The 16826-nt window shown below is 42.1% G+C and overlaps 1 protein-coding gene across 2 annotated transcripts in view; it reads left to right on the top strand.

Annotated features, from left to right (window-relative positions):
- The first annotated feature begins 6 nt into the window (after positions 1-6).
- Pip4k2a (phosphatidylinositol-5-phosphate 4-kinase type 2 alpha) overlaps positions 7-16826 on the top strand; it is a 180869-nt gene continuing 164049 nt past the window's right edge. For both annotated transcript variants that reach the window (XM_023704969.1, XM_004644754.3), the window contains exon 1: positions 7-287. In XM_023704969.1, the coding sequence (XP_023560737.1) occupies positions 144-287 (144 nt within the window). In that variant the 5' untranslated portion in view covers positions 7-143. The remainder of the gene's footprint in view (positions 288-16826) is intronic.

Raw genomic sequence — 16826 nt, 5'->3', positions numbered from 1 at the left:
CGCGGACAGCGGCGGCGGGCGGAGCGGGGCACGGCGCGCCAGGGCGCCGCCGAGGAGATGCGGTTGCCCGCCCGGGCCGGGGTGTAGAGAGGGCGGGTCCCCGGCCTCGGGAGCGCGGCGCTGGGAAGACAGAGGCGGCGGCCATGGCGACCCCCGGCAACCTGGGGTCCTCTGTCCTGGCGAGCAAGACCAAGACCAAGAAGAAGCACTTCGTAGCGCAGAAAGTGAAGCTCTTCCGGGCCAGTGACCCGCTGCTGAGCGTCCTGATGTGGGGGGTCAACCACTCGGTAAGCCCGGGCTGCGGCGCGCGGTCCCCTTCGTCCTCCTCTCTGCTCCTCTCGGCTTCGCGTGCAGCTGTAGCGGGGCGGGTGCCCAGCTGGCTGGGTCCGCGGGTCCCGGCCCTCGGGGTACTTGCCCGCCCGCACCGGTGTCCGTGGCCCCCACGACGTGCTCCAGCGCCTGCGGGCCGCCCATCGCCTCTCGCGCCTCCTTCGGACCGCGGGCGGGGCGCGGGATGTGGGGTCCGCTCCGCATCCGAGCCCTGCGCGCTGAGCCTTGCGCCCTGCGCCCTGCGCCTTGAGCCCTGCGTCCTGGAGTGCCTTCCCCGGCCGCACGCCCGCGGGTCGGTCCCCGCAGTGCAGAAAGTGGGAAGTTTGTGTAGGTTACTGTTCCGACTCGGCTGTCACCGCCGCCGAGTCTGGGCGCCGCAGCCAAGGTGAGGGGCTCTAGGGATTCGGACGCGCCAGGGGCTTCGGCCGCGGCCAGGTGAACCTGGCCCCACTGGGAGGAGCGTGAGGACTCCTGCGGCTGGAGGCTCTGGGGCTAAGCTCCTGAAGACCCAATAGGCTTGAGAGAGCAGCTTTAGCCCTTGAGTCCCTTTTCCTTTAAAGGCAGTATTATTGGACAGAAGGAGGGGGTTTGGCCGAGAAGCCTGTGCGAATGGCACTGGCATGGAGCATCCTCTCCGCCGTTCTCGCATCTAGCTGCCGCTGTGCCCGCAAACTGGCCCTTTTGGGGACCCGGTACCCCCCCACCTCCCAGCCGGGCAGAAATCGCCGCTGCGGAAGGAAAGCCGGCCCCAGGGTGACAGCGGGGCGGGGGTCTCAGGGTACGTGGGCTGGAGCGATGTTGCCCCCCCCCCCCGGTGTGTTTAAAAGGCCGGAATACAAAGGTTTGGAGAGGTTGGATTCACACCCGCGGAGGTGGTGGAGGACGCGCCGCTGCGGGCTATGCGGATTGCGGTTTGAGGATCCGAAGTAGCCTCCTGCTGATCTTACCGCGAGAAACTCCTGCAGCTTTAAGCTCCCTAGAGAGGATGGGGAAACCCGATAGGAACCTCTGGCTGAGCCATGAAAGTTTAAAGGAGCTTGTAAATTTTCCCCGTGACCTTACCCACTACAGTCAGCGTCTGATGAGCTGTGTGAGCCCACCTTCTGTGCGTGGGATTTCGAGACCTGTGTGTCCCTCTCCGGCATCTTGGAAATGAGAGGGTCCCCCCTCCCCCCGCCACGAGTAGATTAACAAAGTTTTTAAAAAGAATCAAACTCGTTGTCTTATATTTTTCCTTCCCAAGCTGAGCTGGGGAAAAGGACAAAATAGTGTCAGGATTGGTTGTGTTTGTACTGGAGTGACTTTTAAAAAGTTGAGACATGATTATTTTCTTTCAGTTTAATGCCGGATCTATTGAAGTTGCTGACGGCTTCCCCAAGTTTTATTACAGAAAATGAAGTGAAAATTTTCCTGTTGTACAATTTAGTTACAGCCTGTTTTGTTACGCATTTGTGTTGTGTTGTCAGTTGGGAGTCCCTTATTTATCAGAGTAGGACCTCACAATAAAACACAAGACATGCATAGGGTGGTGCTTACTTATGTTTATCTCCTTTGGAATTCTGGCGTTTTGCTCAGTGTTTGTGTCTCCGAGTTTAATTAGTAAAGTAACGTCAGTATGCTGCTAGAAAAAGGGGTGTGCTCTTTGGGAATTAGTTTGAATTCCACTTTACTTTTTGAAAGCTTGTAATTAGGAAGGTTTTACTGTAACTGTATATGTCACTGCCTTATGTTTAGGAATTGCTACATTTGTTTTGGAAATATTTTTAATTGGAAATATTTTGAAACTAACCAAGATTTATAATGTACACTTAGTGTTATTTTCTTTTGCTCTTAAGAAATGTTAGCATTGCTACGTATAGGCAGCCAGGGGAGTGACATTTCTGCAGTGTATAAGGTAAACATGTTATTCATTCAGCAAATACATATTGCACAGGTAACAGTGCCACGCACTGTGGTACAGGTTAAAGTGCCTCTTTATTTTTGTCCAAATATCTTTTTCTTTATGGCTCTGAGTTTATAAGAAAGGTTTGTTTCGCATCTTTAATTTCCAAGATGTCTGTTTTCTTTAATGAATTATTTTTGAAAAAAGAATGCTGATGTGTATAAAGATGAAGTCTTAAGGACTTGGATGCCATGTGTTTCTGGTTGATCTCACTTAGTTGACAAATGTCTGGTACCAGATAGATGTTTTATTATACCCTTCTGTGCGTCATACTTTATAGTATAATGTGAGAATAAATATGTTTGCAGTGTTAAGAATGAGCAAGCCTGCTGCTATGTATGAATGGGAACATTAGAGACAGTACAGCAGAGAACAGATAATTCAAGTCAGCCTCTGTGCTGTGTTTCTAATACATTTACAACTAATGAGAAAAAAAAACCATAAACATGACAATTTGTACTGTAAAAGTTTGGACTTTAGGGCCACGGGGATAACTCAGCAGTTTGGTGGTCTAAGGGCTTGCCTGACAAACTCAAGGACCTGGGTTCAATCCCCCATACTACATGCTGTGCTGGCCCCATGCCAAGCTGGCCACCAAAACAGGGCGTGGTGGCGCATGCCTGTAATGCCAGTGCCGGGGAGGCTGAGACAGGATCACTAAGAGTCTGAGCTACATAATGAGGGCCAGGGAGATAGCTTAGTAGAATAAGTGCTTTCATGGTAAGTGCAGGATCCTGAGTTCAATCCCCGGTATGGGGGAAGGGAGGGATATATGTATATATACACACATATATATGAGCTACATAACAAGATTGTGTATCAAATAAATGAATGACATTTAAAAATTTGGACTCTGATATGGATAGGATATTTAGAATTAACCATAAATTTGAAGCACTAAAGGAAAACTATAGGCATTCTGTGAGAGTACTAGGACTCTTCTGTATGTTTTGGTTAAAAGTTAATTAGATCTGTGCTCCAATTCTTTCTTCAGTTGTAACTATTTTTTTTTTTTTTTTCAGTTGTAACTGTTGACCTTGATCTGTTACCTGGTTACTGCATCAGTGTTTGTGTATGTGAGGTTGTTGGACTGGGTGACTTACAAGTTTTTTTTGATCTGTTAACTGGCTACTGCATCAGTGGTTGTGTATGTGAGGTTGTTGGACTGGGTGATTTACAAGTTTTTTTCCTAACTTCAACTTTTACAGCCTCCTGGGTGCATAAAGTGATATTAGGAACCATAAAATAGTAATAGTATATAACGAACGTTGCACTGCTATTATAACCTTTAAATGCTGCTCTATTGAGGGAATTTTCAAAGCCTTGTCTACAGGAGAAGAAAATTTGTGGTGATTTTTAGAGAGTGAAGTAAAAGGTTGCTGAATTGAGTGTAGTAGTGAAACTGCATTGCAGTCTATTAAGTCCGTCTATTTGATTGAAATGTAAAAACTTGCAATTAAGGTAAAAATGTTCAAGTCCATTGTAGCAGTAGTGGAAATCTTGATTTGGGCAATGCTCAGTGTCAAGAATAAGCCTGCTACTGTGTAGCTAATTTGATATGTTACTGCTTTCTAACTTAAAATCCCCATCAGTGAATGGATCAGTGCCAATTTTTATTTTAAGTATTTTAAGCAGAGACTATAATTGAATACATAAAGGAAAAGATGGCTTAAGAAAGGCAGTTTTATCTTGTTACATTTGAAAATAAGCTAAAAATGATCAGGTGGTTAGCTTCTTTAAATGATATTTTAATAGTGTATGGAGTATGTTGAATGATATGAGCCAAGATTTGTTTTAAATAGATATTATAAAAGACTTTTATGGCTGGGAGATAGCTCAGTAGATTAAGCACTTGCCTGGCAAGCACAATGGCCTGAGTTCAATCCCCGGTTCTGCAAAAAAAAAAAAGATATTTAGGCACTAAAATATAAGCCTTTCAGAAATTAGTATTTAAGGCCTCGTGTAAGTAAGTATACAAAGGAAGAAATTGATTGTATGGAGAAATGGTGAAGAACATGAAGCTTATTTAAACCAAACAGTACTTCCAAGTAGCCAACTTATTAATGAGAGTTTTTAGTTCAAACTTAGAAACACAAATGGGCTTCAGCATTATTTTAGATAATAGGAGTTTCAGGGTCTATCACAGTGGAAGGAAGGATGAATACCTAAACATATCATGAGAAGAGCCAAGTACTTGGGTGCTGTTGGGACTTTCCTGTTTTCACTTTATTCTTGCTCATAGCTGACTGGTTTTCTTCAAGAAGTAGGGAATTTAATGGTGTCTGAATTTCACATTTTGTTATTTCTGCTCCTCCAAAAGGACATTCTGTGTCTGATTCAGTTATAAAAATCTCAAGAAGGAATCTGATCAGTCTATCTTCAGTCAGTTGTAGCCCCCCCGAGGACCAAGCAGTTAAGGAAACGTGGCAGTGCCTGGTTGGTGGAGTTGAAGAAAGGGTCCTGGCAAGGACTGGACAAGCGCCTGCCTTGTGGTAGAGCTGGAGTTGATCTTAATGCCCGTGGGTCCTGCCTCTGGAGTCCTGTGTCCGTACAACAGCCAAGTGCCATGTTCTGTGTGGATGGGAGACTGAGTGCCCAGTTTCCTGGTAGGGCAGCCACATCTTGTTTTGTGTTTTCAGCAAGGTCAGAGAGACAATACTGTATTGAGAAACAGTAATTTCCTTTAGGTACATGAGTTTATACTTGGGCATTGAAAAAAAGGTAGAAGGAAACTAAATTTAAAAATGATGTAAATGGCTGAAATGATATTGACTGAGTAATGTAATGGAGCAATTAGATTAAAACAACAAGGAGCAAGATGTTAGATGAAGCGTGTCGAGTAGAGTCCAACCACCCATTCATTCAAGATTTCCTTATATTATTTTTTTTCTTCCTTTTGCTTTTCAGAGGAAGGAGGCATATCAAGAAAGAGACACATGCCAGGCATGGTGCTGCACACTTGCAGTGCCGCCGTTCAGGAGGCTGAGGCAGCAGGATCACTGCAAGGTTGAGGCCAGCCTCCGGTACATATCAAGTTCAAGGCTAGCATGAACTAGATGGCAAGATCTTGTCTCAAAAAAAAAAAAAGAAAGAAAGTTTATTATCAGATAAGTCGTTTTTATGTTGTCTAAAACATGAGATTGTATCTTGAGGAGGGAATGCATTTTTTTCTCTATCGAATACCTTAAGATGAACTTTAGTTTTCAGAATGCCACTCCAGACAAGATGATCTGTTGTGCCTTTAGGAAGACTGATAGCAAGAATTATAACAAACCAATGAACTCTGCCTTCGGCTGACAGAATTCAGTCAGCCAGAGCATCAATTCTGCTAGTATATACTTTGATTTTTTTTTTTTTTTAATTTTTAGACACAGGATCTTGCTATTAGTTCTGGCTGGTGTTGAACCCTCTATGTAGACTAGGGTAGCCTGAAACTCATAATTTGTGTCTCAGCCTCCAGAGTGCTGGGATTACAGGTGTGAATTTATGTAACTTTAAAGTGGTGCTATTGATGCTTACCATATAGGGTTACTTTGAGGGTTAAATGAGATAATGTATTTAAAGTCTGGTACAGTATTTGACACATAAGAATTAAACTGTTCCTGAAATGATAAAATTTGAGTGCAGTTAGAGCAGTGGATCAGTGTGTCTCCATTTTTTTTTTTTTTTTTTTTCCGGAACTGGGGTCAAACTCAGGCCCTTGCGCTTGCCAGGGAAGTACTTATTCCACTGAGCCATCTCACCGGCCCCTGTGTCTCCAGATTTAATGGAGATCTGCATCACTTATGGACACTTGGATTCAGGAGGTCTGGGGGGCCTGAGACTGAGTTTAACATGGACTCAAATGTTGCTGATGCTGCTTGTGTCGGGGGCTGTGCTTTTAAGAAGCAAGGCAGTAGAAGGAGTAGCTTTCAGAGTTAAGATAAATACTAAGAAGTTGTCCCCGACTGTATGGGATGAGAATGGTGAGCCCATAACAGATAGAGAAAAGTGAGAGTTAAGGGTTGCATGTTGGGAAAAAAGAGAGTATTTTTCAGGAAATATGGACTTGAAGGTGCTGGTGGGTAGACAGTGCAACTGCAATGTGCCAGTCAAGTCTGAGAGGTGGGATTGGAGCTTAGGAGAAGGGTTGGGGCTGGAATAGGGAACTGGGAGCTGTCCTACACAACTGGTGTCCACAGCCAGAGATCACCAAGGGAACATCTTTGCTTTGAGAGAAGGACAAAGGAAGAAGAACAGGAAGCAAGAGACAATTTAGCAAGGAGGCTGCACCAGAGAGGCAACTTCTCTGTTTTGGAAGGTTTAGAAGTGGGAAGTGAAAGGTGCTCTTTAACCTAGGTGCTTTTACTTGATTTGATCTCTTTCTTATTTTTACCTCTATTTATCCTAGCCAGATTTATTATTTCTGTCTTTCCTAGACTGTTAGTGTACTCCTAGCTAAATTTCACATATCTTATATGTACCTCTTTGTTTTTGTTTTTTTGTGTTGTGGAGGCCATCAACTCATTTATGCTTTTAAACAGTTAAGTGAAAATACACAAGATGCCTCCTGTGAAAGTTGCAGATTATTTGAATTACATATGTGGACCACTTGGGGGATTGTGGGACCCAGTTAAGAACCTTCAGGAGAATATGATGGGGATAGTATGGGCTGGAAAATGCCTGATATAGCAGCTAAAAGGCTCCTGTATTGAAGGAACTTATGTAGACTGAGCTTGTTACTTGCGGGGCTCACGAGAATGACAGTGCGATTCAGTTGTGTTGCCCACACTGAGCCCAAGAGTGAGTCATTTCTATCAGATCTTAATTATAAAAACTATTTTGGTTGGGAAAATTATTAGTTAATATGGGGAGAGAGGTGTTTGAAAACACTTTTTTTCCCTTTATAAAAAGAAAAATCATTGTCATGTTCAAAGCATGTTAGTAAAGAATAAATGTGTAATCTATTTATGGAAAGTATTGCTGGAGTTTTTAAGTAACTTACCCAATGATAACCCTTTAAATGCTAAGTCTTAATAGCTATTCACATGGTCCTGGTTAAGGGCCCCAGACAAATTCAATAACTGATATAACTTGCAACTAGTGAATGTGCTTTGACTTTTCTAATGTGATTGGCTCTATGACCTGGAACAATTTATTTAACCTTTCAGAGCCTTGTTTATAAAAGGATGTAAAGTAGAACTTATGTTAGAGGCTTATTTTGGAAATCAAGTTTGTACAGACACTATAATAATTATAAATAGGTTACATCCTGATAAACCCACCTTAAATTAATACCAAAATACATTTAACACACCTGATCTCTGCCAAGTATAATAGCTGAGCTTTCCCTATTTTAAGCATGCTCCAAGCCAGGCATGTGGTGCACACCTGTAGTTTTAGATACTAGGGAGGCTGAGGCAATTGGAGGCCAGCCTGTGCTACATGGTAAACCCTGTCTCAAAAAGAAAAAAGGCTCAGATTATTTACACTAGCATACAGTTGAGCAAAAATCATCTAACACAAACCTATTTTATAATGTTAAGTATCATAATTTATTAAATTCAGTACTGAAAGTGAGAAACAGAATGGATATATGTATACTGCTTACACAACATTATAAAATCAAGTTGTAAGTCAAACCATCCTAAGTACACTGGGGACTGACTGTACTGATGGGAAGTCTGAATAGTTGCTGGCACAGAGGAAGTACTTAGAAAATGTTAGCTATCTTTATCTTTAAAAAAAATACTCTTAAGTTAATATGTGACATAGAAATTATTAGATTGCATGCTAAATTGTTACTTTAACTTGATTCATAGTATAAGGTCACCATTGTACTTGACATTCCTTTGTATTTTTCAGTTGTGAATTGTCATAGAATTATCTGTCTTTGGTTTACTTTCTTATCTCTTTTGTTACCATGTTCTTTCTTGTATCTTTAACACTTCCTCTAGTAATTAGGTTGTTTGAGGTGTCAAAAGTCTAATACACAATCACTAGTTGGAAGTTATATCAGTTATTAAATTGTTATTTCACCTTTTGTATTAACATAAGAGGTATTTACTTACAGGATGCTTTAGGTGCCAAATCAATATATTTTGATCCCTTCACTGAAATGTTTATACCTATAGGAGAAGCACATAGGATACCTTTATGCACAGATAACCTGAATATCAAGAATGTTGTAGCTGGGGTATTATGTAGGATGGACAGAGTATTGGCCTCATTAGGAAGAAGATGTTAGACTGGAGATATGGCTCAGTGGTAGACACTAGCTCATACAAAGTCCTAGGTTCCATCCCCAGCACTTCAAGGGGGAAAAAGATAATAAGCAGAGTCACAAAGGAGGCAAAGGGCTTAGATAGGAAGGTGTGTGGGTGCCAAACATTTCACATAGAGGGACCCACTGGTGTGAAGTCCTTATTTCAGTAAACTGCAAGGAACCCTCTGTGGTTGAAGCAGAGTGAGAGAAGGCTCTGGAATAGTAGGAAAGGAAGACCAAGGTGGTAACAGGAGCTGGGATATCATTACTCCTGCTTGGGAGACTGTGAGAAGGTTTGGGGTGGTGACATTAAGAAGACCCTTGAAGCTTAAGCAGGCTCTTGCAGCTGCAGAAGATGGGAAAAAGTGTATGGGCTGATGAGGTCAACAGCTGACAAAAGCAAACAGAGTAAAGTTAGTGTTTGGCTGTGGCCCAGCTTCTGGTTTCTTGAACAGTGTCAGTAGCCACCAACCAGGAAGCTCTTAGCAAGGCAGGGCCTTGGTCTTCCCTGCAGGCCTGCTGGAGCAGCCTTTGCTTTTTGCTAGAGAGGTGACTTGTAAGCATGGCCTGGCGAGGAATTGGCATGGGTCATCCTTGCTTTCCCGCTCTGGGGCTCCTTGGTTGTGCCCCAGCGACTGGTAGGTGTGGCTGGGCCACTGGGGGAAATGAGCTTCTACTTCATCCAGAACAGCTTGTTTTTGTCTTTGTTGTTATTTTAGTTGGGGCACTGAATATAATAGGTACAGAGGCTTCTTCTGTAGCCAAGAAGATTGCAAACCATAGATATAAATTGTTGGGAGTTTTAAGAAATGGCTGCAAAATGGTTTGATGCTATATTTGTAGCACTAAACAGTTAAGGACAAGAAAAGTTCTGAAAAAGGACACTATAATTTGCCCTAACTGCCTCCTTTAAAGTTAACATGTTTGCAATACAATTACGTTCATCCTGGTGAATTGGTACATCCACATGTCATGTTTTTTTCTTCTCTTTCTCTTCCGCCCACTCCATCTCCCCCCCCACATTCTTCCCATCCCCCACCCTAAATCTCAAAGGGCACTATATTGAAAGTCTACTATTCTGCTGTAGTGTGCTCTGTACTCTCCAAAACACTTTCTTGCCTTTTCCTGTCCTGTTAAACTGATATCTAGTGTCTTGTCCTGTTGGCTTCCTCCAGCTGATCTCCTCCTTCAGAAAACATTGAACAAGTAAAGGCCCTCAACACACCACTCAGTTAGCTGACTTTTGGATTGCTGATCCTTTAGTCTGCCAACATGCCAAAGGTCTGCAATCCCAGTTTAGGAAAATTTAAATTCAGTATTTCATATCAAGTCAGATGTGGCTAATGGCCCTGAGTTGGACTGTGCGGCTACAGGCCTTTCCCATCCCCGCTGCCCTTTCTGTTGGGTAGTGCTCACTGCACTAAGACTTTCCATCCTGAAAACAAAATAAACTGCAGTCACAACAGAAGTGCCCCTCTGCCCTCATGGGTCTCACTGCAGTACCACCCAGCTTCCCCACTCCCTCCCAAGTTGGAAAGCAGTGTATAGCTACTGTCTCCTGTGATCTGAACCCCCCTCCCCAGGCTGCCCTTGTCCCCATCACCCAAGGAAACTGCTGTTTTCAACATCATCTCTGATGCCTGGATTTGCTGAAGGCGTCCTCCCTTATTTAGACTGTAAATGTTGCAGTGCCTCAGAACCTGGTCTAGGGTTTTTTTTGTTGTTGTTGTTTTTATTTATTTATTTATTTATTTTTTACAACTACATGTGCTTTACCTGTGTGATCTTATTTAGTCTCAGGGCTTTTGATAGCATGTTTTGCTGGTGATTGAGAAAGTAGTTATCTTCAGCTCTGACTTGCCTCCCTGGCTTTGTCTTTAATGTTTTACCAGATAGCTTCACTTACTTCCTGGTGGGTACCTCAGATGTCCCAAACAGGGCTCACAATCTCCTCCTACTGTTTTAGCCACAGTCATGCCCTAAACTAGTATTTTCCTCTCAGAAAGTGGGTCACCATCCCTACGCAGGGTCTTAAGCCGAATGCCTAGGCCCGTGGTGGTAAACCTGGGGCATTTATGCTGCAGCCTATTGCTTATCAGTGGAAGCTCTAAAAGTTCACCCCCATGGGTTTAGGTGATAACCTGGAGTCTTCTTTTCCTCACTGCTCTTCCACCCACCCACTCCTGAAGCTTGCGTCTGCCTACTTCTCCCTACTTACGTCCTGTTCTCTGGCACCCTGTATTCCAGTAGTGATTGCTTTCTCTGATCCTTGCTTCAGTCCAGATTGTGTGCAACAGTGTCAGGGTGACGTTCTGTAATGTGTGTGGTACTCTTGTCACTTTCTCAGTTAAATCTTCTGGACTTCTTCCCATTGTATTTGGAACCCTTCCTTTGGCATACGAGGTTTTGCTGGCCTGACCCCACTGCCCTCTTTGTCCTGGCTACATACTCTCTCCTCCATTTCTCCTCCATCAAGCCACACTGGAATAACTACACCTGTCTTTTTCTGGTCCTTAAACAAGACAAACTCAGAACAGCCTAGAGTTTCTGCATTTATTTTCCCTTGGTTTGTATCTAGAACGTTCTTCCCTCAGATCTTTGAGTTGGCCTGTGTCATTGCATTTTCTCAGCTAAAGGGCTGCTTTCTCAGGTGGCATCTCTGACCTCCTAATCTAAGGCAGGCCCCCACTAAAATATTAGTCTTTTATATTCTCGGAGACAATATTGTTTGATTTTTTTTTTTTTTTTTTTTTTTTTGTGGAACCAGGGATTGAACTCAGGCCATTGCGCTTGCCAGGCAAGTGTTTATTCTACTGAGCTGTCTCCCCCGCCCCAAGACAATACTATTTGAAACTGAAACTGGGCGGCTTGTGTTTGTTACTGGTCTCCCCCACCTTGAATGTGAAATCCATCGCAATCGGGGATTCATCATATTGATTAGCTGTATTCCCGCTCCTAAAACAATGCTTTTATTATAGTTGGTGCTCAACAAATGTCATATTGAATGAACCAGTATTTCTGGGATGCCATACAGTAGGCCATTAGTGCTCTGCCGCTGCACCAGGAGCCCATCCAGATTAAATTTTCATCAAGTGTAGTTTATTTTTGTTATGATTGAGCACTGTATTTAGGGCGTTTTGCTGATGCTTGTGGAGCGCATTACAGAGCAATAAACTTGCTGCAGAGTGATGATAAGAGGGTGGGAAAAGGGATGTCTGTGCCAAGGAAAGGGCCTCTGTGTACAGAACCCTCAGGAGCTCTGCCTGGAGGTGAAGGCAGGTTCAGAGAGCAAGCAGCTTCCCTCTAACCATGTGGGAAACACCACAGGCCACCAGGTAACTTGTGCGAGGACTGGGGATGTGTTTCCACACAAGCATGTGGAAGGGGGTTCTGCAGTGCCTTTACTGACTTGCTCCACCCAATTCGATGCTTTAATGGCCCCAGACTTGCCTCCAGAATCTGATATTCAGAAGTCTGCCATGAATTAAGTAAGATTCAGTAGACATTCTTATGGTTAAGAATCGTGACAATTCTGTTTCTCAAATTTTGGTCTCTTTCTTTGATGTGTGATTTCTGCTGGATCTTTCTGGTGATGTCTTATTGCTGTGTGTTTGGTTCTTTTGACTGTGAGCTGTCTCTTTCCCTTGGGTGATAATTTGAAGAGTGTTCTGAGTCACAGGGTGAAAGTATGACCCTCCAGAGAGAGTTTATTTTTTCTAAATGTTCAGGGGCACTTAGACTGGCCATCTCATACTAAATTCACAACGGGGAATTCTGTAAGCCACTAGGTGGTAGAAATTTGGACCACAGTCTCTCAAGCATGGAATGGGTTGATATTTTCGGTGACCCTTAGTGTGGTCCTTTTCACTGTAGCCTTATGGAAAAAGGGTTTTCTGTTGAACCTCACACTTTGGGTGGGCTCTGGGGTCTGACTTCTGTACTTCTCAACCCATCAGGTCAGTAAAGTCTCAGAGCTGAGACTTTATGCTTTTATGTCCAGTTTTCACTTTGATTTGGCAAAGCACTTCTCTCCTACCTCTTAGGAACTTTGATGCCTCTAAGAAGGCGTTCAAAAAATGTCTTTGAATTCAGAAGGCATTCTTTTCAAAGGCATAGTTGATCTGATAATCTTATCAGCAGAGTTGGAAGTCAGCACCATGGTTTCTTCTTTTTGTTAACTTTTTCTTATGCAGGGGGTGGAACCCAGAGCCTTGGATATGTTTGGCAAATACCCTACCCCTGATGGGCACCCCCACTTAGCGCCAAAGTTTCTTAAGAGGGGATGACAGGCAATAAGGAAGAAGGTTAGAGGTCAGAGGCCTGGAGTGCTTCTGGTGCCTTTCCTCAGAGTCTGAAGGACCAGAGGAGGAACTGGAGGAAGGAAGGATTGCTGTCAGCTAGGCAGGAGGCAGTAGGAGCCTGAGTTTGTTTTTCCTGGCATGTTTGTACAGGTGACCCCACACACCTCCTACAACTTACTTGCGTCTAGGTCTAGGTACAATTAAGTTGTGACTGGTCACTCTGAATCCTAATTTCAAAGTGAGACAAGCCAGTTGCTGTCATACACACTTGTTATTCTGATTACTAAGAAGGCTGAGGCAGGAGGATTGCAAGTTTAGGGCTAGCTGACCAACATGTTGAGAGTCTGTCTCAAAAAGCAGAAAGGGTCAGGAGAGAAAGAATCAGTGACCATCTAAATCCAGCAGCTAGCTGTAGTTAAAAGCAGGGTCTCCTGTAGCACAGATGTGGCTGCCAGGCATTACCAGAGTAGGGCAGGAATGGCCGTGCTCAAACGTTGGGATTCTGTGGAGCAAGGTACTCTCACCTGTTTCCCTGCAGACATGCACACTTTGCTGCTGTGAGACAGCAGAGGATCCTCGAGTGGTCTGGGGCAAGATAGTGGAATCTGATCAGGGTCTTGTAATTCTTTAGGGATTCAGTGTTGTTTAACCTGAAGAAGCTGCAGAAAGTAGGATACCATTAGGGTAAGCCACCTTTGCAAAAGTGTAGGAAGGAGTGTAAAGGGCATGTGGCATTTTCAGGAGATTGCTGGACCTTCCCTTGGGCATCACTCTGCTTCCATTCTTTTACTTTTATGGTTTTACTGTTTTGTTCATTTCCATTTCCATTCTTAAGGACATATTTGGATTTAAATTGCTTCTCTTTACACTTGTCTCTTTAAACATGACCATTTAGGATTAGAATCATATCTGTAAGTTACTAGATAATCTTAACATTTATAGTTTGGTGTTATTTGTAATTATAATAAACATGCTTTTTTTTTGGCCTTTGAGGAAAGTGTTCAATAGGAGACAACCAAAAATGATGTCTACAGCATGCCCTGCACAAAGGCCCTGACTGCTGGAAAGATGGGGGCCTAAATCTTAACTGCTACCTGCACATGGGCAGGCACTGCACCAACCAGAGGAGGCACCCATTTGTCACTTGCTGCACAGTTTTGGCAGGCCTCTTCTATGATGTGCGCAGAGCTATCCTGTGTGCTAGCAGCTGCCCTGCTTTACCCAGCTTTGCTTTGCTCAGGTCACGTACCAAGCATTTCTTATGCCGAGTTCTCAAGCTTGGGTATTTTTGAGGAAGTTTTCAGGAGGTGCTTGAGCCAAAAAGAAAGTGAGATTTATAAAGTTCCCTTGCACATTTGAATCTGCTGTAGAAAATGCATAATTATGCAGTCTTTTCTGCTGTATACCTATTTCTGCTTTAAGATCAGTTTATGTAAGACTGAGATGGTTGAGTGTAATATAGGATGCAGGAATTGGTCCAGCTGTAGCCCTTCCTGAGTACATCCTAGGTAGGTATCTCCAGATAATGGCGGCTGGATGCACAGTCCCTTAACACAGCTGAACAACCAAGCAGATTGGAAGCAGACTGCGCCTTATTCATTCCTGTGTTCTCCTTGACCTTGTCTTAGAAGTACTAGTTTCAGAGTTCTCTCCAGTATTGTCCTAATCTGTATAATTCAGGAGCCCAGTTATTCCCTGTGTTCCTTCTGTCAAGTAGTCTTGTTTCATTTTTAAAGCGCATTCTACATTTATTAGAAATCAAATAAATGTGAAAATTAATTTGTACATTCTTAGGCTCTTTATTTTAACCTCTGATAATAGTCCACAGATTTTAATAGTCCGCCTAAAGTTTTGGTTGGTTGATTTGAAATTATCACTACACAACTACTGTGATAAAATCATCATAGTACTGGCAACAAAACAGACTTGAGGATCAGTGGAACAGGTCAGATGACACAGACACAATGATAAATACACTCAGCCACCTTATCTTTGACAAAGGGGCCAAGTACGTTCACTGGAAAAAAAGATAGCCTCTCTAATAAATGGTGTTGGAAAAACTGACTGTCTATATGCCAAAGACTAAAAGCAGACCCCTGTCTATCACCATGCACTAAATTAAAATCAAGATGGGTCAAAGATTTAAATATTAAAACAGAAACACAAAATCCACTAGAAGAGAAAGTAGATAGAAACCTTAAGGACACAGGTAGGTAGAGTTCATGAACACAATCCAGACTTCACGGGAAATACTCCAAAGAATCAACAACTGGGACATCATCTAATTAAAAAGCTTTTTCCCATTAAAGAAATCACCAGCAGAATGAAAGACAGCCCACAATTGGGAAAATTTTTTTAGCTAATTGTCCCTCACACAAAGGACTTCTGTTTAGAACATATAAAGACTTAAAAAAAAAAATCAGATCCCTAAATTGAAAGACCCAATCGAAAGATTGTTATCTAAGATGAATACATACTTCTCAGATGAAGAAATAAATGGCAAATAAACATATGAAGAAATGTTCAACATCATAGGTCTTTCAAAAGGTTCAAATTAAAGCAACACCAAGATTCCATCTCACCCAGGAAAGACTGTTATCAAGAAATCAACCAATACTGAATACTACGAACACAATATGCAATGTATTAATTATTATTTTTTGCAATGTATTAGTTATTGTAAATGTCCTGCTAGCCTGTTTTTGAAACTGTTTCATTGCTATTTTATGTTTTTTCTCATTAAAATAAAAAATTAAGTAAAAAAGGATACGAAGTTAATTGAAAGGAAGCTTTAATGTTTAATTATTTGACCAATTTTGCATACCTATATCTGTTAATCTGAACAACAGATTTAATGATAAAATATGTAATATCACAACCATTGTTAAATATTCTTGTTTTGAAACTTTGTATCATCTGCAGTCACTTGGTACTCTGTTTTTGTCTTTATTATTTGATTGTACTCTTTAAAATAAGATAAAAAATAAAATAAATTAAAAAATAAAACAAAGAACTGAAAAAAAAGAAATCAACCAATAATAAATGCTAGAAGGGCTGTGGGGGGAAAAGGGACCCTTGTCCACTGTTGGAGGGAGTATAGCCTGGTGCAACCACTGCAGAAATCATTGTGGGGATAGAGATTCCTCAGAAAAGGATTAGAGGCCTCTTCCCCTTCTAGGTATTTTCCCAGAAGTATTAAAAACATATACTTACAGGGATATATGTGCACCCACATTTATAGCAGCACAGTTTGTAATTGCTAGATCTTGGAAACAACCCAAATGCCCATCAGCTGAGGAAAGCATTAAAAAGATGTGTTTTTATACAGTGTAGTACTACTCTACCATAAAGAAGGATGAGCTTGAGACTTTTATTGGTAAATGGATGTAACTTGAAAACATATTCATAACTAAAATAAATCAGACTCACATGTGTAAATGTGTTGTCTGCCTGCTGTGAAACTGAAAAGAGTGAATAGGCTGTAGTATGTACAGTACATATTGTGAAGTGGGGAGAAATTGTTCAAAAGGAAAAAGGAACTAGGAGGGATGAAAGGGGAAGGAGCACTAGGGAAAAATGAAAAACTCCAAGTTAGTTATACTGTTAATGCCTCCTAGTTTATTAAAATGGAAGGTTTGAGCTAATACCAATTGGAGAATTTTTATGCCCATAATTTGTACCCTGAGCACCTACTTTAAAGATAATGACATGTAAAATATTAACTATTGTTATTCTCCTATTACTTTGTTATAAAATTTTGTTTTACCCTTTCTCCAAATTTTTGTTTTACCCTTTTTCCATATTTTCTAAATCTGCAGAACTGAATGTCTTCTACAAATGCATATATTAATTACAACAGAAACTTTTGCATTCACAGTTTACTTTGAACAACTGCATGCCTAGGCTGGAATCTTTCCTAGCAAACCCACAGTCTTTATTCCTTGGTTGTTTCCAGGGATACCCCCAATTACAGATGGAGCAGAACATTTTTAAATTTTTTTTTTTTTTT

Source organism: Octodon degus, unplaced genomic scaffold (assembly GCF_000260255.1).
Source record: "Octodon degus isolate 3935 unplaced genomic scaffold, OctDeg1.0 scaffold00208, whole genome shotgun sequence".
Lineage (NCBI taxonomy): Eukaryota > Metazoa > Chordata > Mammalia > Rodentia > Octodontidae > Octodon > Octodon degus.
Note: the sequence above shows the minus strand (reverse complement) of the source record. Positions and strands in the feature narration are given on the sequence as shown.